Raw genomic sequence first — 23,159 nt, 5'->3', positions numbered from 1 at the left:
CAGACATCTGTGGCAGTGCGTAACTCCAGGCAGTTCCTTTCTTGGAATAGGAAAATTCCACTTTTATTTTTACCCCTTAAATCAGAACTGGACAGAGATGGGACCCTGGCCCAGCATGCAAGAGGAATAAACCGTGACTGCTCCTCCTGTGTGAGCTGAAACAGAAGGAACCCAGTTATCTGGCTTGTGGTGCCCCAGATTTGGAGCTGATTCTGCAGTGAGAGTCTCAGAATAGTCGCCTTGAAATTGGCTGAGGTAGGGTGGTGAGAAACACCCCTAATCAGACCTTTAAAAGTGTGCTTTAAAGCCAGAGAACACGGCTGCGCCACTGTCTTGGTTCCCAGCCCCGGAGGCAACTGTGTGGGAGTCTGAGTTATAGGGTAGGCCTCCAACCCTGGCATCGGCACCTTGACACACAGATGGAGTGACATAGGTTATTGATACCTACCAGAGAGATGAGGTGTGGATTGGTGACACCTTTTGAAAATGAACTACCTTGGTGCAATGTAATGTTGGGTGATTATAACCAGTAGTCAGAGAAAGTTGGCAGTCGTTCTTAGGACAGCTTCATAGGACAGCCACGCTGCTGCCAATGTATGGCTGGAGAAAGCAGACTTGTAAGAGAATAATTTAGAATTTGGATATCAAAGAGACACTTTAAGTCTATAGTAAGTACTTGCACGTATGTTGGCAGCACATACACTAAAGTTGGAAAAGCCGAGAACTTTTGCATGACCCCTGGGCAAAGATGACATTTAGATTCCATTAAAAAAAATCCACAATAAAATTGAAATTGGAATTTGTTTACATCCTGAAATTTTCAGCAGTAAACAATGAAACACAAAATCCAGCATATCCCAGAATCTACAATACTTTTGATTCTCAGAAAACGTAAGATATTCAGGTCAAGGGTGCTTGGCTGATGAAGCCTGGGCAAATGGTCCCAAACTCCAGCTGTTGTGATCCACTGGAATAATTCCCATTTCTAGCATTTCTGACTTGGGATCCTGACCTCAGTGCAGAGATGCTAGCCAGGCACCAGCCTCCTGCCATTGACACTTCCCTCTGGGAAACGGTGGAAGACAAGTGTCGTGTGTTATTTTGGTTTCTCCGGACCCTGGTGTGTCTGTTCAGCAGAGTTACCAGGTGGTGATGTGTTCCCTTTAATCTTGGTCTACTTTCTCACAATCTTTGTTCCCTGGTCCCTGTGTGCACTATCTCAGGGCGATTTTTTTCTAGTTGGCTTTTGTTTCCTGATTTTGCTGAGATTCTGGAGCCTTCGCACAATCCTATCACCCATGCGTGTTCTTGGAACTGAAGCATTGAAATAGGAATTGCGAGTTCTGTATCTCAGGACGTAAGTGTTATCGAAGCTGTCAGAGGCCTCTGGGGTGGAAGAAGCTGCCCTCCTCAGTTTGGAAGTGCTGGGGATGTGTCTAAGAGCCCTTCACTTGGGGTTGTGGCATCTGTTCTATAAAGATGAGGAATTCCAGGATGGTTCAGAGTGATTCATCTGTCCAAAAGCATCTCCCATGGCAAGGTCCAAGGGAGTAGACAGGAGCTCTGTGTAGGGTGCTTGCTGGCTAGAGGGTCACTGGAGAGAGTCCTTGTTTACGTCTGGAGAGGGGAAGCCAGGGCTGCTGCTGCAGGACCTTTCAGGGTCCCATTCTTTGCCTCTTGCTGTGGATATGAGCATGAGACCAGACCATCCAGAGCAAGACAAAGAAGCCCCATGTAGATCCAGCACTGGAGTTTCCCTCCATAGGCACTGGGCAGGAGCTGCTGGAATGACCAGGTGGCACTTGTGAAGATAGGACACAGGCAGAGTTCCACCCCTGGAGGGACCCACTGTTTAGCCAAACCCAGAGACCCTTAGGTCGACCACATACTCACGTACGGAGCTTCAGAGCTTGTCTTGGGCTTGCCTGCTAGCTGCTGTGACCCACAGAGGTGGTTCCTCTGGCAGCTGGACGATTACATCACTCAGTTATCATTAAAGCTAGATCTCAAAGGACCACAGGAAAGACTTTTATATCACCACACAAATTCTGTTTTCCCCAAACCCTGGTGAGTGTTCCTAGCCTGATCTCTAGGCCCAGGGTGGGAATGAAGGGGTTTTCCCAGAGCCAAGAGTGGCAGGTTGCTTTGCAAACATCATTTTTCCTTTGATGTTTGACTTCATCTGTCTCATCAAGAAACATCAGGTTCCCTGTATCTTATTTCAGAAGTAAAATCAAGGAAGTAAGGCTGACGGCTCCCCCACCTCGTGTTTGTTCGCCGTGGTGAGCAAGCTTTGCCTGTTGGTATGTGCTGTCAGAAGCATGAGCGGATCTTGGCTGGAACTGTGAATACCAGCAGCAGTCGTGCCAGCCGGTGCTGCTCATACTGCTGTGTTACACTCTTACACCTGTCAGAATGGCTAAAATCAAAAACACCAATGATATCCTTTGCTGGAGAGGTTGTGGAGAAAGGGGTACCCTCATCTATTTCCTTACCCACCAGGATGGCATCCTTGGCATTTTCTTGCTGGGGTCACCGAGGTGGAGGAGGTAACTGTGATGAGCTGGGTTTGGGGGTGAGCCCGGTTTAAACAGATTTGATGATGATAGAGTGTGGGTACAGCGAACTTTCAGCTGTTGTTCTGGGGGGGGGGTCTTCTCTGTGTCAGCTGGGACAGAGCCCTTCTAAAAAGGGAAGTCATCTCTCTTCTAGCTGAATTGGATTTGGGGACCTAAAGTCACTGAGTTCTCCTGTGGCTTTGACATGCCCATTTGGGAAGTCCTCAAGCTTGTCTAGGGGGCAGCTATCTTGCCCCTGCTGACACAGACCCCACTCCCCAGAACATCTCCACCAGACCCTTTCCTGGGATTCTGCTTTGCTTTTCAGGGTGGAACATCTCAGCACAAGTGTGTGTTTATGTCTTGTGGTGTTGGAAGGGTTCATTGTGTTCCGCATTCAGTAGGTGAGGACAGGCAAGCAGAACTCCATGTTGTCGGGTCAGGTGCAGACAGGAGGAGAGAGGGCTGGTGTGTGTGTGTCTTCACATTTGTGTATGCTTGCATAGGAAGGATGGCTAGTCCCCCTTAGCCTCCGTAACCACTTATTTAATGAGGGTCTTGGGCACTTTGAGTCGGTGTGGAGAATGTAGTTCGTTCTTCAGCTTTGTTGATGAGGTGGCCCGGACCTGTGATTGTGGCAGAAGTGGTTCTGGAAGGTTTTTGCAAACTTTTTTTGAGTTCAGTGGGTTCATTAGGGTCCTTTCTGTGCGGCATCTACACAGGGGACCCAAGATGAGAGCCAAGAACTGATGGCATATCCCACCCTAGCGCCTCAGAGCAGAGCAGGTGTCTCTGGAGGTGGCCTGTCTCCACGGTGCGGACCTCGTAGTCCAGTCCTGTATGTGTTTGGTGGCCCACTTTGGGCCGCCCTCTGCCAGTCTTCCTTCCTTTTTGTCCTGACATCCCAGCAGGGCCCCAGGCGGTCTCTCGATAACCCCACGTGGTCTCTAACACCTGCTTGTCAGTTGGCTGCACCGCTCTGTCTCGATGTGCAGTTCCATCGGTAGCTTTGTCTAACGTGTGTAGTAGTCGGGCATCCTTCCCTAACTGTGACCTGTGACTCCGGAGACACCATCCTCATGCTGTTGTATGTTTTCCTCCCATGCACTGGGTTTCCCTTGAGGAGAATGCAGGTTCTCAGATGCTGCTAAGCATGAAAAAGCATTTCTGGGTTTTGAGAGCCCACCCTCGCCCCCTTCCCAGTGGGTGAGAATCTGTCGATTTATGTATTAAGTTCTACATGAAAAGCCTACGCTCCTCAGCCAGGGTTCCTGGCATTGCAACAGGAGGCCGTGCCTGCTAACCAGAAGGGAGCACGGGTTCTTAGACACATGTTTCAATCAGAGTTCAGCTCTAAAAATGCAGCACTGCGGGAGACTTCTAAAATCTACTCCTCTGTTCTCCCGGCCAGCTTGCCCCAGCGGTCACCTGGCCTAGAGTGTATTTTTCCGCAAGTGAAGCCCGTGTCTGTCTGCCCCCAATCCTCTGTTGCCTTCTGTAATGGTGCCTTTTGTGTGTGGCAGGTGGCAGGTTCAAGAAGGAGATTGTGGTTGATGGACAGAGTTATCTACTGCTGATTAGGGATGAAGGGGGCCCCCCGGAGGCACAGGTGAGTACCGCATGCACATCCAAGCCAGACTCTCTTTTGCTCTTTGACTTTATCTAAAAGCCTGAACAAGAAATCTCAAGTTTTAAAATAAGGGAATTTAGAAACCCATGAAGTGGTTTTTTTTTAAAAGTTTTTAAGAAGGAAGGAAAAGCAGATACATCTGCTATCATATTCTGTCAGGGTCACTTTTAGAAATTTCTGTGCTTTTAAAAAATTGTCTCCCACCCCCAATTTGATCCCAGAGTAGCATCATTTTCAGGGTCCACTGGGTGGAATTGGGAGGCTGACCCCCTTGCTGTTTCTGGGAGTCACAGGAGTGGGCACCCCCACTCCCACCAGCAGACCCCCACTGAACATTAGTTGCAGTGTACCGTGATTCCCTTGAAAAATTTCTAGGAAGATAGCACCACTGTTTTTACCCAACTTACAACACCCTGATCTTCTAGCCAAGACCTAAACTCAGCCCATGCCCATCCAGGGCAGACACACAGGACATTTCTGTCTTGATCATCTCTCCCTGTAAAAGATGGATTAGATAGCAGTGGTGACTGAGGTAGATGATGCTGAAGCACCGAGCATCCCTGGAAATGCTGTGAGTTGCTGTATTTCCATCACTCTGTAACACCACGGTCCAGGAGAATGCTGCCAGTTGAGCTATGAAAAGCCATTAGAAGGCATAGTCAGGGGTACGGAGATAAAAATTTTCCCCTTAGTGTCATTGTTGCAGTATCTTAGCTTCTTTTGCTGATGCTGTGTTAAAATGCCCCATGAAAAACAAATGAAGGCCGAAAGGGTTTATTCTGACTCACAGTTCAAAGGCACAGTCAGTCCGTCATGGCCAGAAGGTGGAAGCAGCTGGTCACACCAAATCCACCATTGAAGCAGCTGGTCACACCACATCCACCACTGGGAAGCAGAGTGTTGACCGCATTCTGCCCCTCAGCCCCCTTCTCCACTTTCACAGTCCAGGATCCCAGCTAGGGAATGGTGTCACCCACAGTGGGTGGACTTTCACACCCCCACTCAGCCAAGGTAGCCACCAACAGATATGGCCAGAGACCATCTCCCACGTGTTTCTAGATGCTGTCAAACTGACCTGAACATCACACGGTATACCTGAGCGTACAATAAAGACCATGAAGGCACATAGAAAATGACAATGTGGCTTGCGTAGTATTAGAGGGCGTGCTCCCTGAACACTTTCCACCTTCTGCTGGATCACGGCCACCTCTGGCTTCTGACCAGTGCCACTCAAAGACAGAATCTGTCCTCCTCACTTGACTTGGTATGCAGGAGTGCGTCCTGCTCTGAGATTTCAGTGTGGGCTCCCTGAGAAGAGTGTGTCCTCAGAGAAACGGAGCACACAGCCCTTGCTCTAGTGCGGGCTCTTCCTTAAGTGATGTCTAGTCCACGTTTCCCCTGGTTAAAGACTTGTCTGTGGAACATCACGCAGAGCCTTGCTCACTTGTGGGCATGGTTTCTCTCTTCGCATTGTTATAAATCTGCTGATAGACTCTACCTGAAGGCATGGCCTCCTAAAAGAAACTGACAGTGGATTTTTGTTTGTTTGTTCGTGTTGTTTTCTTTTTTAATTGTTACTGCTGTTAGCTTTGGGTGTGGCGGACACTACTACTTTATTGCCCTTCATTTTTTTCCCTTCAAAATTGCAATTTTCTGATGCAGGATCCTTTAGAGAAGTGGGCAGGGGGACTTATCCTCTGCATAGAGATAGAGATGTGTTTCAGATTTCGAGTCAGGGGCTGCCTGCCACCTCCCTGAGGCCACTTACTTAGCCCCTGTCCTGTGCTGATGTACAGGACAAGACCTTCCGTTTTCCACCTCCAGAAAGAGGCTGCGCCTTAGTTGCTTCTTTGTTGTGGTAAAATACACTGACATATTAATATAAGTCAGTAGAGGGAGGGTTTGTCTGGCCCAGAATTCCAGGGTGCAGCCCATCATTTCAGGCAAGTCAGGGCAGCAGGGAACCTGAACTAGCGAGTCTCATGACATTCACAGCCAGGAGCAGAAAACAGGGCATTTATGCCAGTGCTCAGCTCACTCCATTTTACACAGTCCAGGATCTACACCGAGAGGGTGATTCTGCCCACTGTGAGTATGTCTTTTCATCCCTATCAGCATGATCAAAGTAGTCTCCCGTAGACAAGCTCAGAGGCCAGTCTCCTATTGGATCATAGATTGGTTAAGTCAACAGTTGACATCAGCTATCACCGAGGTAAAGGCACCATGTCAGACAGTCCTCGGGCTTCTGTGCAGGCATTACTACACTTTGTCCTGTGCATCTGCCAGTGCCTGTGGGTCTGCCTCAAGAAAGCTCTGCCACAAGGTCATTTTGACTTGAGCATGAGCCGTTCGAACACGAGGGTTTTTAAGACTCTTGTGTAAATACTCCACATTTAAATGAGCATGGTTTGTTGTAGATGGGCGTTCTTTGTTAATGTGTGTGCGCGTGCAGTGATGGTTAGGGAGCCCTGCTTTGGCCATAAACACCCAGGATAAGCTTCTTTTAGAGAAGGGGCTCTCTTGTTTCTTTATACACATAAAGAGAAGGGTGTTTGGTGCCAGACTCAGATAGGATCTAGACGCTACCATGTCAGCTTCTGTGAGAGTGGGTTCCTGGGCACTGCGGGGAGCCCCACTCCCTCGGCTTCACCCTCCCTGGGAGCTGCTGTAAATAAGATGACATGAGAGGGCTGGGTATATATTAACCTCACTGCTCCCCTTTTAACTTTACTAAAAATAAGTAGTAATTTCCCAGCAGGGAGCTGAATGAGTTTGGAATGTACCAGGAACTCTCCAGAAAAGGCACCATCTGTCTCAGGTGGTAGGCAGTGTGGGCACCACGACAGTTTTGAGCAGACTGTGTGGCCACAGAGGAGCAGTGCCCTCCTCCACACACACACACACACACACACACACACACACACACACACACACACACACACACACCTGTCCCCAGATGGGGAGCCTTCTATCTACAGGGTTAGGCCAGAAGGTCGACTCTTAAGATCACACACTGGGTTCTCAGAAAGTAAAGGGCCCTGGTGGGAACACGGGGCCGGGAGAGTGGGGGTGTCCCTTTCCCATGCATACATGGAAGACTTTGGTGTCTTAGCCGCAGTAGGGAGCAGGCAGCAGCCACGGGGCGCCCTGGTGCTCAGAGGTATGGCCTGACACCTCCTCCTGCGCCTCCCTCAGCTGCCCCTTCTCCACTCTTCTCTCTGCAGTTTGCCATGTGGGTGGACGCGGTCATTTTTGTCTTCAGCCTGGAGGATGAGATCAGTTTCCAGACTGTCTACCACTACTACAGCCGAATGGCCAACTACAGGAACACCAGTGAGATTCCACTTGTGCTGGTGGGGACGCAGGGTAAGTGCAAGCCCTGCACGGGTGTTTTTGAAGTTTTTTGTGAACATGTTCCCAGTACGGAGGGATTTGGAATGACTTGACGATGGAAGTGGAGGCTGAAGCGTTTCCGGATTGGTTCCATGGAAAAGTCAGTCAACCTCAGAGAGAAATGACCCCACCCCACAGACACCCCAGGAGCTTCGGGAAAACCCACTCCAGTGTTTCCTGCATTATGATGCCTTAATGACTTTTGCACAAGACACCTTTTAATTAGGTTGCTTTTATTTATTTTTATTAAAACAAATACGTGATTTATTTCAACTTTTAGTGTCCCTTTAAATGAATACTAGCTCTGATAGCCTCACCCTTTCTGTCTCCAGGAATCTCAGCAGCTTTTTCACAGCCCAGGGAATCTGGGGCTCTGGTTCTTACTGTCTTCCATGTCAAGGCCCCTTAGTGATTGTCACTAAGTCAGACTCACTCTCATTGGCCACTGGAGTCCAACCAAGAACTTAAGCAAAATTATAATGTTCCTTTTTGGTTTTTGTCAATTTTGAACTACTTTTGTTATTTCTGTTAGAATTGGTAAATCTGGCATTTACTAGTTGAAGCGCAGTCAAGTCAAACTCTGGGCACGGTTGGAGAAGTAGTGTATTGATGGACAGACTGAATGTCCTCAGTTTGTTACTTGTAAAATAATGGAGTTACATTTTCATAGAGAACATTCTTTCTCTCTTGTGTGTTTTTGTTGTTGTTGTTGTTGTTTTGTTTGTTTTTCGAGACAAGGTTTCTCTGTGGCTTTGGAGCCTGTCCTGGAACTAGCTCTTGTAGACCAGGCTAGCCTCGAACTCCCAGAGATCCGCCTGCCTCTGCCTCCTGAGTGCTGGGATTAAAGGCATGCGCCACCATCGCCCGGCTCTCTTGTATTTTAGTGCCTGCAGTGGTCTCGGCTTCTGAAATCTGCGGCTCCAAAGGGCAACCTAACCTAAAACCAGACATCTTTGTTCCTAGAGCTCCCTCTGCTGGTCACCTAGAGACAGTGCCTCGGTTCTTACTGCTGTGCCATCAACCTTCCTGTCTTCATGGGGCCCAACCAGAGAGGATTCAGAAAACTAAATATACGTGTGGTGGTGCACGCGTGTGGTCCTGACACTAGGGAGGTTGAGGAAGACAGATAGCCACTGAAGGCTAGACTGGGCTACAGAATTAGAATGTCTCAAAATACAAAACAATGTCCTCGTATGGTGGCCCATGCCTTTGATAGCAGCGCTCAAGTGGAAGTTCAAGGCCAGCCTGGTCATTGTAACAAGTTCCAGGCCAGCTAGAGCTACACAGTGGGACTCTATCTAAAAAGACATTGTTTTTTAAAGAAGTCTATACTGAATTCGTAAGTGTTGTACACAGTGCACATGCTATACAGATATCGTAGGTAACCCAGATATGACTTGAAGTATGTAGGCAGATAATACATGTCCTATTCAAGTATCACACCATCTCATGGGAGGGATTGGCACATCTTTGCATTTTGTACCTAAGGAAGTCCTGAATCCTACCCCCAGAGGATGGCAGTGGGCGGCATGGGCAGCGTGGCTGAGATACGGCTCTGGAAGGCCTTCAAATGGTGTTTCAGGCCCGTGCATCTCGTGGGCAGGTTTTCCCCACAGCTGTCTTGGAGCAGGAGCGAGGAATTCTGAATGAGTGCTTCCCCTCTGGCTGGCCAGGCAGTTCTCAGCAGCTGGCCTGGTGTGTTAAGAGCCCTGTGGACTGCAGTACTTTCCTACTCTTGGTGACGCTTGGCTCGCAGCTGGGCTAGAAAGAACAGATTAGATTACTGCATTTTCTCATACATACCAGTGTTTGTTTTTGTTGGTGGAGAAGCCTTGGGCCCACACACACCTAGACCAGAGCTACTGTGACCAGTGACCCTGCTTGTCTCGCAGTGCTCTGGAAGGGTAAACTGAGGAATGGGTAGAAGGAAGTCATATGTCAAGGATCTGTCTGTGAACATAGGACTTGACCATGGTCGAGGTTTGTTTTTATCTCTTAGATCTCAATGTGGGACCAGTTGTTCCGAGGCCCTGCTTAATTTTTGCTGGTGATGGGCTATGGGACTCAGGGCACTTACGGCAAGAAGCTGGACTGTATGTGACTTTCCCATGATTGCTGTCAGTACCCATGCTCACTGGGCTTCCAAGACACCTGTGCCACTACTGTGGCCATAGGTAGTTAGGCTGGTTAGGTGGTAGGAGAGGGTACACGGTTTCCTTTCTACTGGCTAGGGAAGGGAGTTTTAGAGGCCAGAGGTTGTTAAGTTGCAAGGAGCTGAAGAGCCGTTCACCCTTATGTATACTAGGCTTTCAGAGGTCAGTGCTGGCGAGTTGCTGAGCTCAGTGTGTCTTCTAAGGCAAGGATGAGTGCTGTGCCTACTCTTGGCGGGGAAACATGGGTGATTGCCGGGGGTAAAGGGGGCTCAGTGTTCTTTAAGTTAGGTCAGCTCTACCCCCAAAGACTTGCAAATAGAAGGAGAAGCAGGGTTTGGAAAATTGCCAAGTTAAAGTGGGTGCAAGATGGGGCCAGGTAGAGCTGAGCCTAGCTGCAGGCCCAGAGACGCCTCTGTGACACAGAACTGTATTCATCTGTGGGAGGAGCAGCTACAGGATTGCCGGGGCCCCAGGCTAAATAAAATGAGGGCTTAGGTGGGGTCTCAATGGCCTGTGCTTCCCGAATTACACACAGAATTTAAGAAGTTATGGTTTCTAATTGTTTTTTCCCTTCCTGTTTTGCTTGAAGTGATGTTTAGACCTTTCTAAAGGGCCTCTTTCCGTAGTTGGTGTAAATGATTTGTTGACGCACTTGTCCAGCAAGACAGATGTTCGCTGGTGGGCTGTCTCTGAGGAACCTCTGTTGGGAATTGTATTGTCACTGAATGTCCCAGATCAATATTGGGTTTATGTTTGTTTTTGTTATTGTTATCTATATATTTATTTATTCGAGACACACCAGGAAGCAAGCCCAAAGGATAGGTTTATGAATCTTTTCATGCTGGCCTTGAAGGCAGTCCTCCCAAATGTCAGGGCAGGGGTGGGCCTCCTTGCCCCCACTCTTCTGTAGCTTGAGCCTGTTATTTTGGGTGAATTATTTTCAGAATTGCAGCTTCTGGGAGGAATGATATCTGCACTGGCTATGATGGGTTTTGAGTTGCAAGGGTCCCAGAACAGTAGAAAGCAATGCCTGTGGGACAGGTTTGTCACGTGGGTTCTAGAGTCGTGGGAAGCAGTTGCTAACGAGCTCACTGTCCTTGTCTGTTGCAGATGCCATAAGTTCCACCAACCCGCGGGTCATCGACGATGCCAGGGCACGGAAACTCTCCAACGACCTGAAACGGTGCACGTACTATGAGACGTGCGCCACCTATGGGCTCAACGTGGAGCGGGTCTTCCAGGACGGTAAATGCCTAGGGCTTTGTGACACACGACTCCCACCCTACAGTGTGTGGGCGTCTGTGTTGGAGCACACAGCAGCTTCTAGTTCCACCTTCAGACCTGTGCTCAGAGGAGGAGGGGGCACTGTAGAGCGGTCCTCCATGGCACCTGTGTGTCACTGTGCTACTCAAAGCTCCGTCAATGCCACCGTATTCAGATTCATGGCTGTAACTGCTCCTTCTCAACCTGGCTCTGTCTTCAGGATGAAAAGCTTAAATATTTGACATCTGTTCCTGGGGAAAAAACTTTGAACCCCAGATAATAAAGTTATAACTTGGGACTAAGAGTGTGGGCCAGCCCAAGGAACTGTTTTATCTTACTGGTTTATTTTTGACTGCCCACCTCTAGAGACAGTGCAGTTGGGGGTGGGGGTACTCATGTCAGTGAAGGTGATGCCAGCTGTAAGTTATGAGAAAAAAACCCAGTAAGACAGGACAGAAGGAAGGGGTGGCCTCTAGTCTCGGGGACTAGAAGTTCTGCAGAAAAAGCAGCTTAAAAGTTGAGGTCTTAGGAGGAAACTCCCCAGGAAAGTTCCTGTTTCTGATGGCAGTTGGGGGAAGTCAGTCCGGAGCCCTTTGGTCTAAATCTACACATGACAAGCCACTTCTGGCCCCTTGCTTCTGTGTCGGAGATTGGCAGGTAACAGAGTAATACAGGCCCGGGATCCTTAGAGAAGGGTAAAGGTCAAAAGCCTTGCTGGTCATAGACCCCGAACAAAACTTACCAGCAATGCAATCCGGGAACAGGGGCTGAGAGTGTAGCTTTGTCGGCAGAATATCTGTAACGTGCATGAAGTCCTAAGTTCAACTTCCAACACTATGTAAACTAGGTATGGTGGCATATGATTGTAACCTCGGCATTTGGAGGTAGAGTCAGGAGGTTCAGGAATTGAGCTACATTTTAGGTTTGAGGCTAGCCTAGGTTGCAGGAGACCCAGTCAGAAAACAGAAACCGTAATCTTTGGACTGTTTGGCTAAGTGGTCTGGGATATCCCACCAACTCTCCAGCTGGATTGTGGGGACCGCTCTTCTGTTGTAGTAAAGTGAGCACTGACCACATTTCCATGGCTGTATTCCCCCCGTCCTGTGGCAGCCAGGCTCTTCCAGAACTTTGTCATCTCTTTCCTCCTCTGCCTCACAGTTACCTGCTTTCTGGCACTTGGTCCTGTTTTGTTCCTTCTGTCTCACTCTGCTTTTCATCTTTCCTGGTAACAAATCCAAGGAAGCCTAGGATTGCCCTGAGAAGCAGCATGACGTCTCTGGGTTCTGCCTTCCCTTCCCCATCCCCATGCATCCCGGGCTCCTTGGCCACCCTGCTGTCAGCCTCACGCTGCTCCCTAGGTAACCAAGGAGCTGTAAAGATTAAGCAAGGAAACACTTGAGGTCTTTCCAAGGCATGCATTCTGACTCACAGCGAAGTTTACAATCACTGTTAAATGGCCCAGGCACCAGTGCAAGCTGACCCAGTCGGCTGAAAGATTGGAAAGCCCCGACAGGGTCATAGGCAGACCTGGCTGACTACCTGCATCCATAGCTAGACTTCTAAGATACAGCCGCCTGCTTAGAGACTGTAGAGGGCTCAGAGGAGTTCCAGCAGAGACGCCCTGCCTAAAACAGGTACCTCTAGCCCTCAGGGAATGGTTGTTCCTTGTGGGCTACCAGAGCATGCTTGTATGGGTTCACTTTCTTCCATGACTTCTTGTTTCTTACATTTATCCTGTTTAATGCTCGTGAGTTTTCTATAATGGCAGGAACCAGTTCACACATAACCTTGCAGATTGATAATGGGGCATCAGGGCCATGGCACTAAACCGGGAAAGGCCAGGGAAACATTCCAGTTCACTCCTGATGCAGCAGCATATTCTTATACAGTGTTTCAGACAACAGATAGCTTTTCCCATAGGTCTGGATGCTCAGAACCCAAGTTCAAGGGCCTGATGAGGGCCTGCCGCCCTGTTTGCAGTTCATGAAGGCAGGGAAGGGTCAGAGTTCGAGGTAGGAGTTTGGTCAACATAGATGCTCAGTCCCCAGCACACAGCAGAAAGCTTGGGGTCACATCTAACACCCATTTGTGGGACAGAGGCATCCGTTGTCCTCTCCAGGAAGGGAAGATGCTCATTCCCAATGCCAGGACTAAAATGCTCCAGTAATGTCAGTGTGGACCCACTCCCCGTCCTCTCACTGACGTCACACAGTGTGTTTTGGGGTCTTTTTCCACAGGCTGCAGACTTCCATTCATTGTACTTATTTTAGAACAAGCACAATGAACATTTGACTTTTAGAGTCTCAAAAGGAAGTAATGGCCATGGCGTCAGAACATCCAAATGTGGCAGATTTTTGTTTGTTTTTAAAGTGTTTTCATTTATATGAAGAGAAGTTTTTAAACATTAGATTGAGGTTATATTCCTGCGCATATGTGGTCTTTACGTGGTAGATGTTTTCTCTTACTTAAACCAGAAGCTCCTTTCATTAGAGCGTAAGTGTGATAAGTAGTCGCAAAGTTTTTGGGAAAAAGACAAAGCAACCCTCGGCCTCTTTAAACTTACAGAGACTGAGGAGCACAATCTCTGCACCAAGAGGCTGAGGCAGGGAGGTCATGAGTTGGGAGCCCACCTGGACTATATGGCAGCATCCTGTCTCAAGGAAAGAGAAAGAAAACTCGATTGAGAACAAGGAATGTGACTCAGTGGTAAAACACTTGGGGAGTGAGTGTGAGGCCCACAGTTCAGTTCCCAGTACCACAGAGAAATAGATATACAAGTGTACCTGAGGCTCAGGAAAAGAAATGAGGCAACTTGATTGAAAGGACATAGCTTGGATTGCCTCTGCCTTGTGGGGAGCCCAGAGCTTTAAACCTTAACCGGACTCTGGGCCATTTTGTCATTAAAACCCAGCAAGCCAGGTCCTCAGACTTGAGAGTGCATTGGCGTTCCCATTGGTTGGCTGGCCAGCTCTAAGACAGTCTTCGTGTGTCAGTGTGGCCTCTTGGTGTTCCAAAACGGGTAAATTGTAACATGGGAAGAGAAGCAGAATTCTGTCTGCTTGCCTCTGAGCCTGTGGCCTGTGCGTGGCACTGCGGACATTCTGTAGCCTAGGGTCTGGAGGTGTGTAGCCCGGCTGTGTTGCTCATTGCTCACCTAGGCTCGGCATTTGTACTAGGTGTACTAGGCTGGAGGTGGGCAGCATGTGCAGTATAAGGGTTCCATCCATTAGGAGGTTTGGGTCCACCAGCTTTGGGAGGGTGGACGTTTGCTTGAAATGTAAGCTGCTTCTTGCCTACGTTGGAGAAGTAGGGATGGGTATGATGGTCCAGGGTGTTCTCTGCCCTCTCCCCATCTTCTCAGCCTGCGCACCCTGCTTGTTTATGTGGGCTTGTGGAGTAGGACAGTCTGATCTCCATGGAGTCCTTTGAATAAGCTTTACATGGTTAGTGTACTCTGTTTGATTGGATCTAGCATCTGACTCTGACCTAAGGCATGTAGCCCTCTGGATTACTAGTGGTATCTTGGGGAGGTGGCCGGGGCAGCTGAAAACCAGGTGCACAGGTGTGGGCAGCTGTGGGAGGTGGCTGGGGCAGTTGCAAACCAGGTGCACAGGTGTGGGCAGCTGTGGGAGGTGGCTGGGGCAGCTGCAAGCCAGGTGCATAGGCTTGGGCAGCTGTGGGCTTCAGGCCTGTCTTCATTCTCTGGTCTACCTCCGCCAGTGTCTTCAGTCTGTCTGCTTTTCTTCAGTTCTTTGCTGCTTGGGGTATCTGGGAGAAAGCCACATACTGGCTTCCATGTTTTGAAAGTTAAAGCAGTTATTCTGTGATAGCATTAAATCCTTTGAACAGTCTGTGTATTTGTTCTCTTAGGGCTTAAATGGATATGTGAAAATAATGAGTTAGAGAAAAATTAGTTTCTTCAGATAATGATTTTTCTGTTGCTGTTTTCTTGTTTTAAACAAAAGTTTTGCTATTATTGATATTGAATTTTAAAAATTGCTATGTGTGTGTGAGAGAAAGAGGGAGGGAGGGGGCAGGGAAGGAGAGGTTTAAGACTGTCTTTTCTTTTGTGGCCCTGAGTGGCCTTGCTCTTACTGTGTGGCTGAGAATGACCTTGAACTATGTTCTTTCTGACTCTACCTTCCAAGTGCTAGGACTACAGATCTTGTTTTAGTCACTGTTCTGTTGCTGTGAAGAGACACCATGGTCACTTAAACTCTTACAAAGGAAAACAGGGACTGACTTACTGGTTCAGAGGTCTAATTAGTTCATTGTCATCATGGCTGGAAGCATGACAACACTTGGGTAGACATGGTGCTGGACGAGTAGCTGAGAGTTCATCAGGCAGCAGGAAGAGAGACACTGGGCCTGGCCTGAGCATTTGAAAGCCCAGATCCCACTCCCATGATCCATTTCTTCCGCTAACCAAACCTGCTTCAACAAGGCCACACCTCCCAACCCCTGTCAAGTAGCACCACCCCCTAATGACCAAGCATTCAAATATATGAGCCTACGGGGACCGTTTCTATTCAAACCACCACAGATCTCACGTGGGAGTTCTTTCCTGTTTAGATTTGCTGTTCTTGTCAAATGAAATGATGAACTTCCACTGTGGTGCAGGCGAACAGGAAACCCCTTGTCAGAAGATTCTGAAAACCATGGTCACATCCCTGGCCCTCACTTCCCAGAGCTTCCTTTGTGGGCTGACACCTGTCATCCTGGCACGTGGCAGCCATCTGTCAGGGTGACTTCTGTTCTGGGAATGTGTGGGACAGTCTTCTGATGTAACTCCATCACCCTTGCTGGGTTACATTTATACTTCAGTTAACATCTGGAAAGCTGTGTTTAGTCATTCTGTTGCCTCCTGTCCCTGCCTGGTGACAGATAGCTAACCTGTGTGAAAATACTGGTTGGGAACCTGTACCGAGAGGTCTCCTACCTCTTGGCTACATAGGAGGCCTCAGCTTACCTTGGTTCTACTGCTTCCACAGACCGAAATCCTGGTACAAACAGAAGCACCCTGCTAACACACACCTGCAACTTGCCCCTTTCTAATCGCTGAAGCACCCAGAGCGTGGCAGCTGTGTTAAGGAGCCTGCTTGTGTAGCCCGACGGCAATGCTAGGGCATCACTACATGTGGGTCTTTGTCTGGGCTGGGGCATCTCAGGCCGTTCTGTCGTGCTGCTGCCACAGAACCGTCACTCAGGCCTGCCTCATCCTTCATCCTCATTTGGGAGGCAGTGGGGTTCTTACTTATTTCTGTTATCATTGGTTTTCTCCTTTGTTTATGGAAAATTAAATGCATTTTGGCAAAAGGATACATTCAAGTAAGATTTCATCTTTGGAAGCAAGCAAGCAAGCAAGCCAGCCATTGTTGATCTGAAAGGGTTTGGGGCATTGAAAATAATTGGACGGAGGAACTGAGGAGCCAGGCTCTGTTAACATGCTCTCTTTGGTTCTGGTGAGAGATTTGCTCCCAGTGTCACACGATGCCTCTGGTGCCCCACAAAGCTGGCATTTCTGTTCTGCCTACACTTTTCCAAGTCCTCCCCAGTTCTCCTGTCTCCCACAATGCTTACTGATCTTCAGTGTTGAAAACTTGTTAAGACTCTTAGAATTGTCATAGCTGGAGCTACAGTCTCCTCACAACAGTAAGGGCCGGCTTTGTGGAGGGGTGGGATGGGCAGGTCTGATGTTCTAGTGACACTTGGTTAGCAGGGTGTGGCATCTCAGAACAAGAGCGAGAGGCAATGGGAGATTTCTCCCCTGCATGAGGCTCAGTGCTGCTGTCCACTGCTGAAGTGGGAAGAGGGACAGAAAGCATGTTCCAAGCTCGAGAGGCAGCTAGTGAGCGTCCTCAGATGCTTCCTAAGATGATTGGCGACCACCTTGCTGTCCGTGTCAACAGCGTCTCTGGCTGTCATCGCCTGATGGCACCTCACACAGTACAGTCTGATAGAATTGAGAATCAGCAGGTTGTCTCCCAGACAGTCAGCTCGGGCTCGGGAGCTCACATCTGATCCAGCCATAGGTGGGAGAAAGCTGGGTAGGTCAGGGTTAACCTCTCTTCTCTCTGTGCTGTAGCTTTGTGCATATGGGATCAGTTAATTTTTAGTGGTGTGCGTGAGTGTATTTTGAATGTCTGTGTGCCATTTTCATGCCTAGCACCTGCAGGGACCTAGGGAAGGTTTCAGATTCACTGGAGCTATAGTTACAGATGGTTATGAGCTGTCACATAGGTACCGAGAATTGAACATGAGTTCCCAATGCTCGTGTTCTTATCTATTGAGCCACCCCTCCAGCCCCTGCATACATAGTGTGTATTATAGTGACCATTTTTTATAAGACATGATATCGCCATTAACTTTGTATGCACGTGTCCCTTCAAATCAAGTAAATTTTCCAGCCTACAGTAGCCTCATATCAGCGGGTTCAACCACAGACTGAAACAGTTAGTGTCAACACTAAGATATAGGCTGTTGTGTAATAAAACATTCAGAGACTTGAAAAATGAAAAAGGACTAAACGCAAATATTTGTTTGCTTATATTAAATTTGTATTCAGAAATTCTGACATCCGTGTTGGGCTCCGGACAAGCACATGGCCCTTGGACGAGCCACACATCTGGTGCAGCCTCTGGTGCACTCTTTAAACACCTGCAGCCTCTGGTGCACTCTTTAAACACCATGGTGGCAGGGTGAGATTAGTTTAAGTGACACTGAGCTTTTCCACAGGGGGTTGGGATTCTTTTCAGCCAAGAGTTTCTGAACGTTATTATTTCAGTCACTTCAGTTATGAGTGTGCCTGTTTCATTGGACCTGCCATTTTTATCTATGGTCCATTGGACTCGGAGGACAGACTTTTAAAGAGTTCGTGCCTTAGCTTATTGATGTGTCTAAAGTCACCCATGCAAAATGGAAATGTTTCAGTGGACATTGTCGTAATGATGGTTAAGGTCTGTGGTTCCGACCACAGCTGCTGCTGTAATGATTGGGGGTCAGTTCTGAGATTTCTTATGGGGACAGGGTCTCATGTAGCCCAGGCTACCCTTGAGTTCGCTGTGTAGCCAATGATGAACTTTAACTCCAAAGCTTCTTCCTGCCACCTCTCAAGAGCTAGAATTACTGGTGAAAGCTACTGTGCCTCCTTCATGTGATATTGGACACCAACCCGGGCCTGACTTATAGTCCAGTTCTTTTGGTTTGGTTTTGTTTGAAGATAGGATCTTACTGTGTAGCCTAGGCTGGCCTTAACATGCTTGTGCGTCTCACGTCCCGTCTTGGGTCACTCTTGAGGAGAGTTTTTCTGTCTGTCTTTGGATCTGAAGTGTCCTGGTGGTCCCTGTGTTAAATGACATCTTGGCCTTCAGCTTCATTGATGGGGAAATGGAACCTTTCAGGGGCAGTACTTGGTACGGGGGCTTCAGGCCTTTGCGTTCTAGTCACACGGCACCTTAACTGCTCACAGAGGGACATGCCAGCCTCGTCTGAGGGCAGAACAGTGAGCCCAGTCCCAGTTCACCATGGGAACAACTCTCAAACTGTTGAGTCCCCATCAACCTTTCTTCGTAAGCTCGCCGTCCCCAGCGTTTACTACAGAGACATACAGTAGGAAGACAGCACGTTCTATTGCAGGCAAACAGACGGTAGCATGGAGGTTGGTTTTTTTTTGTTGTTTTTGTTTTTTGTGACAGTTCCTTACCCTAAGTCTGGAATTCTCCATGCTGTGCCTCTTCTGGGAAACGCTCTGTGCACGGATGCTTGTATCTGCAAGAAACGTCTGTGTCAGTTCTCAGGATGCCAGAATTAGGTCATTAAGCACACTATGAGCGACTGCTCTCTGTTCTGATGTTCATGTTAGGACTCATCTCTGGCTTATAGAATTAATTTTATCAATGACATAGAAAATGGTTATTTTACTCCACGTCTGTGCCTCGGCGTCACTGCCATGTTTTGCCCCAGGATTTTCCCCTAATGACTTTCGCCAGCTTGAATTAGCTTGATGTATCATTAATGCATACAAATGGCTTTTATTTTTGTTCATAATCTGTTCATAATGCTATGGCACTCTGCTCTTCCTAATGTTTTTAAAATGATTGAACAGTCATGTGCTTTTTGACCTATTTAGCCCTCCGTGGAGGCATTGATCAGAAGAATAAAGAAATGTCCCTTAAATAGGACAGTTGAGAGCGGTTGCAGTCTGTAGCTGATGTTTCCACTCTTTTGAAGTTCGTGCTTGGTAACTCTTCTTCTCTGCTTTAATAATCTTCATCAAGGCACAGGCTACGAATGCTTGATCGGCAGTGCTCCACTTGCCAAGTTTGTGGAGAAGTAGATGTGATCCTCACAATACTGACCTTGTAAGGTGGGAAGTGTTTATTGTGACATTTCTCCTGTGTCGTAGAGTGGTCCTGACCAGGTGTTGGCCCCAGAGTTGGGGAGCTTGGAGTAAATGACTGGTGTCCCCAGAGATGAGCTCTGAATTCTGGGGTTAATGTGTGCAGTATGCAAACAGCTACCCCAGGCTTCTTGATTCGAGCAGCGTGAACCTGGAAGAGCGGATTACTCATTTGTCCAAAGGAAATGTTTACTGCAAAGCTCTGAGCACTAGAGTAGGGAGATGTGGTTCATTGTCTCCAAAGTTATAAACCACAGGAGGTGAGCCATGGGGATGAACACCTACATCCTGGGCATGACCAACCGCTCAGGGACACCTCCTCCCGAGGTGTGGTGTGCACGCAAGCACCTTCTCTGTGCTGTGATTGCCGGACTTTGGCTTGGTTCCCTGAATGGCTCTGATGGCTGCTGGTCTCCTAGACTCTGGTTTTTCTGCTTTGTTGATGTCTCTGCAGAATCGGTGCTTCAGTGCTTGGCAGTCTTTACTGGATGGCTCACCTCCTGGCATAGCACCCCAGCCTAAGAAGTGAGAACCGAGGACTTGTTGAATTATAGACTTGGAAAACTTTAAGCCCTGTTTTGTTTTCTTGAGACGGGATCTCACTCTGTAGTCCAGGCTGGCTTTGAACTTGATTCTTCCTGTTTCAGCCCTCTGAGCTTTGAGATCACAGGCTTGAACCACTGGTCCTTGATGTCTGGGAGTAAAATTCAGGTTGCCAGGCTTACACAGCAATTGCTTTTATGTGCTGAGCCATCTTGACAACCAGAAGAAAAAGACTTGTTCCACGGCCAGCTGTGGACATGGGGGCTCCCTTCCCGAAAGGGTATGGATGGCAGAGAGAGCATGTGGTCGATGTCTCATTTTGCACCTGGCTCTTCGGGTGCCACCCCGGTCTCAATCACGGTTCCCTATTTGTGCTGGCCCCCTTCACCAAGAACACGTCCCTGGTACCTGATGTGCAAACCTGGGTTTTGCTCAGTTGGGGATGCCCAGGCTTCTGAGCAAGGGCATAGCAGAGATGGCAGTGAAACTCTCATCCCGTCACCCCTGCTGTGAGAGAGGCCTGCACCCTGCCGTCCGCCTTTGTCACTTCACCCTTGCTGTCTCAGATCTCGGGCAGCCCTTTATATGAATTTCGTGACAATAGTAAGAAAATAAAAATACCAGTGCCATCATGCTAGGAAACACACCCATCTTTGCACCAGTATTTTGTACTTACTGTATGAATTCAGTTCTTGCCTGACTTATAGACTGGGTGGCTTTTAGAGGTAGAGAGGCCCAAGGCCTTGTTTTGCTTCACCCCTCCTTCTCTGGTGAGCAGGGGCTGCCATCCTGTTGGGGCATACATGCTCAGTGGAGAACAGACACATTCAGCCCTCTGTGTTTGACTTTTGTGTTACCTTGGTTTTAAGTGTCCATTGGAAAGACCTTGGTTATGTATTTATTTACTTTCCTTTGCAGTGCTGGGGTTCATACCCAGATTCTGACAAGCGAGTCCTTACCAGAATCATGTTCTTAGTCCACTGTGGCTAAAATCTTACCTGTTATCGAACCAAAATGCTTCAAGTGCTCTTTGTTTCATATAATTAGAGTCTTGGACTCACTGGCTATAGCCAGCATGCAGACTATTTCTACCTACCTTTCTTCACAGGGTCTACAAGGTATGCATGCAAGGCCCAGTGCTTTTGTAATCTCGCGAGCTGCCACTAGGGGGTGCCAGAAGCATTTACATGAAATAGTCTAGATTTTCTTTTGCTGTTTTGGTGGATAATACTGACATGTTATTAAAAGTCGAGCTTTAGGGGCTGGAGAGATGGCTTGTTGAGGAAAGGGGCTTGCTGCACAACCTTGACCTAATGATCTTGAGTTCGATCTCTGGAGCCCACCTAAAGGAAGGAGGAGACAGTCAACGACGCAGAGTTGTCCCCTGGCCTCCACATATGTGCTGTGATGCATGCATGCACACACACTCACATCATGTATATACTCAAGCATACACTACAATAATAAAGTTGAAAACTTTTGTTTTAAGTCACATTCAAGCAGCAGAGATACTAGAGCCTCACTGGCCCATCCTCTGTCTTCCAAATTGTCACCCCAGTTGGTGCTGCATGCGCGGGTTGGGGCTGTTAGAAGGTGTGATGAATGAAGTGATCCGTAAGGAATGCGTGTGCTCCAGAAAGGCTGTTCTAGCAGGCAGCCACTCCGCTGCTGAAAATGCCACCTGCAGAATGGGGTGGGGTTTAAAAGCTGTTGTGTGAAAGCAACTGAGTCATGTGCCACCTCACCCTCCGCCATTGGTCACTGGGAAGATGGCAGCAGAGGCAGCCTGATTGGCACACGTGACTTTTTGGCCCTGGAAGCAGATGACTTTATTGCCTGCGGATGCCATCACGTCCTTGCGTCTCTCACAGTTAAAATTCACATGCATTTCTAGTAAAGTAGATTTCAGTAGATTTGTGTATACTTTGTATCTGCTCAGAAACATGTTAGGAAAAAAACAATAAAGATGCCAATAAAAATGGTCTATGAACCCCGCCATTAGACACTGCATTTTGTTTTAGTTTATTCGGGATAGGTTTTCCTGTCTCCCGGCTGGCCTCAGCTCTATAAGTGGGTGTCCTTGAGCCTTTCGTATTCCTGCCACCACACCTACTTTATGTGGTTCTGGGTTCGAATCCAGAGCTTTGTGCATGCCAGGCAAGCACTTTAAAAACCGAGCTATAGTCCTGGCCTAACATTTTATAATTACTGCACTTCTATTAATTTCTAAAACATTCAGAATAAAATTGGAGGTGCTGGAGCGATGGTACAACAGGAGCACATGTTGCTCTTTCAGAGGACCAGAGTTCAGCCCCCAACACAGATTGGATGGTTTACAGTTGCCGCTGGGGGTGAACTTTCTTCGCTCTCCGTGAAGCTCCCTAGAGAAGGCCGCCTCTGTAGCTAAGACACCTCCTGCCTGTGGAGAGTCACCTCCCTTCCGGGCTTTCACTTGGTACTCATTTGCATGGAGCTGCCATGGCTGCCTCTATCCAAGAGACCCAGTGCAGCTCACCAAGCCCTGCACACAGCAGATGCCAGCACCAGCTTGGAGCCTTCCTTCCAGAACCTCAAGTTCCTTCAGCCTTTCTGCTGCCCAGATTTTTCACTATTGGAAGCACTGAAGAGAAAAGATTGGGCTGTGGTCCTCTTAGCCCAGTGGCGGCATCATCCCAGCACCTCTTCCAGGAGTGGCTGTGCTGCAGACCGTCTGAAGCGGGAGATGAGAGTAACAGAAGTGACGAAGGCCTAGAAAGAGTGTGTGCAGAGCCCCCAGAGAGACCGTGTGCAGCTGTGAGTCCTTCCCGGTTCCCTCTCCCCGTGTCCACATTTGCTGCTCCCTTGGAGCACAGGGCAGCTTGTGTTCAGATGAGGGGCACACTCAACACTCCATCAACAGATGCAGTGCCCTACAGTGGTGCCTGCTCTGTCTTCTACTGCAGGAGAGGATGTGGTACCTGTGCCTCCCTCCTGCCCCATCTCAAGACCCAAGCTTAGCACCAGTACTCTCTCTCTCTGACGTGGCCTTGGCCTCACACACTGGAACACAAACACCTTTTCTCAGTGTAGCCAGTGACTTAGAGGTCATGCAAGAATGTTCTTGGGAAGGTGTGTGTCTTCATGCCCAAGGCAGAGGTGCTAAGGTGTCTGAGGCCTGATGGATTTTCTTGGCAAGTACAGAGCTGGAACAGGCAGGGAAAACATTTGTATTTGTTACATAT

The 23,159-nt window shown here is 48.4% G+C and overlaps 1 protein-coding gene across 5 annotated transcripts in view; it reads left to right on the top strand.

The window, feature by feature from the left end:
• Window positions 1-23,159, top strand: part of Agap1 (ArfGAP with GTPase domain, ankyrin repeat and PH domain 1) — a 446,708-nt gene that overhangs the window by 167,813 nt on the left and 255,736 nt on the right. For all 5 annotated transcript variants that reach the window (XM_050163111.1, XM_050163110.1, XM_050163109.1 and 2 more), the window contains exons 4-6: window positions 4,082-4,167; window positions 7,413-7,554; window positions 10,845-10,979. In XM_050163111.1, coding sequence (XP_050019068.1) covers window positions 4,082-4,167; window positions 7,413-7,554; window positions 10,845-10,979 — 363 coding nt within the window. The remainder of the gene's footprint in view (window positions 1-4,081; window positions 4,168-7,412; window positions 7,555-10,844; window positions 10,980-23,159) is intronic.

Source organism: Alexandromys fortis, unplaced genomic scaffold (genome assembly GCF_014885135.2).
Source record: "Alexandromys fortis isolate MF-2015 unplaced genomic scaffold, M_Fortis_MF-2015_v1.1 scaffold_139, whole genome shotgun sequence".
Classification (NCBI taxonomy): Eukaryota; Metazoa; Chordata; class Mammalia; order Rodentia; family Cricetidae; genus Alexandromys; species Alexandromys fortis.
This window is presented reverse-complemented; position numbering and strand designations above follow the sequence as displayed.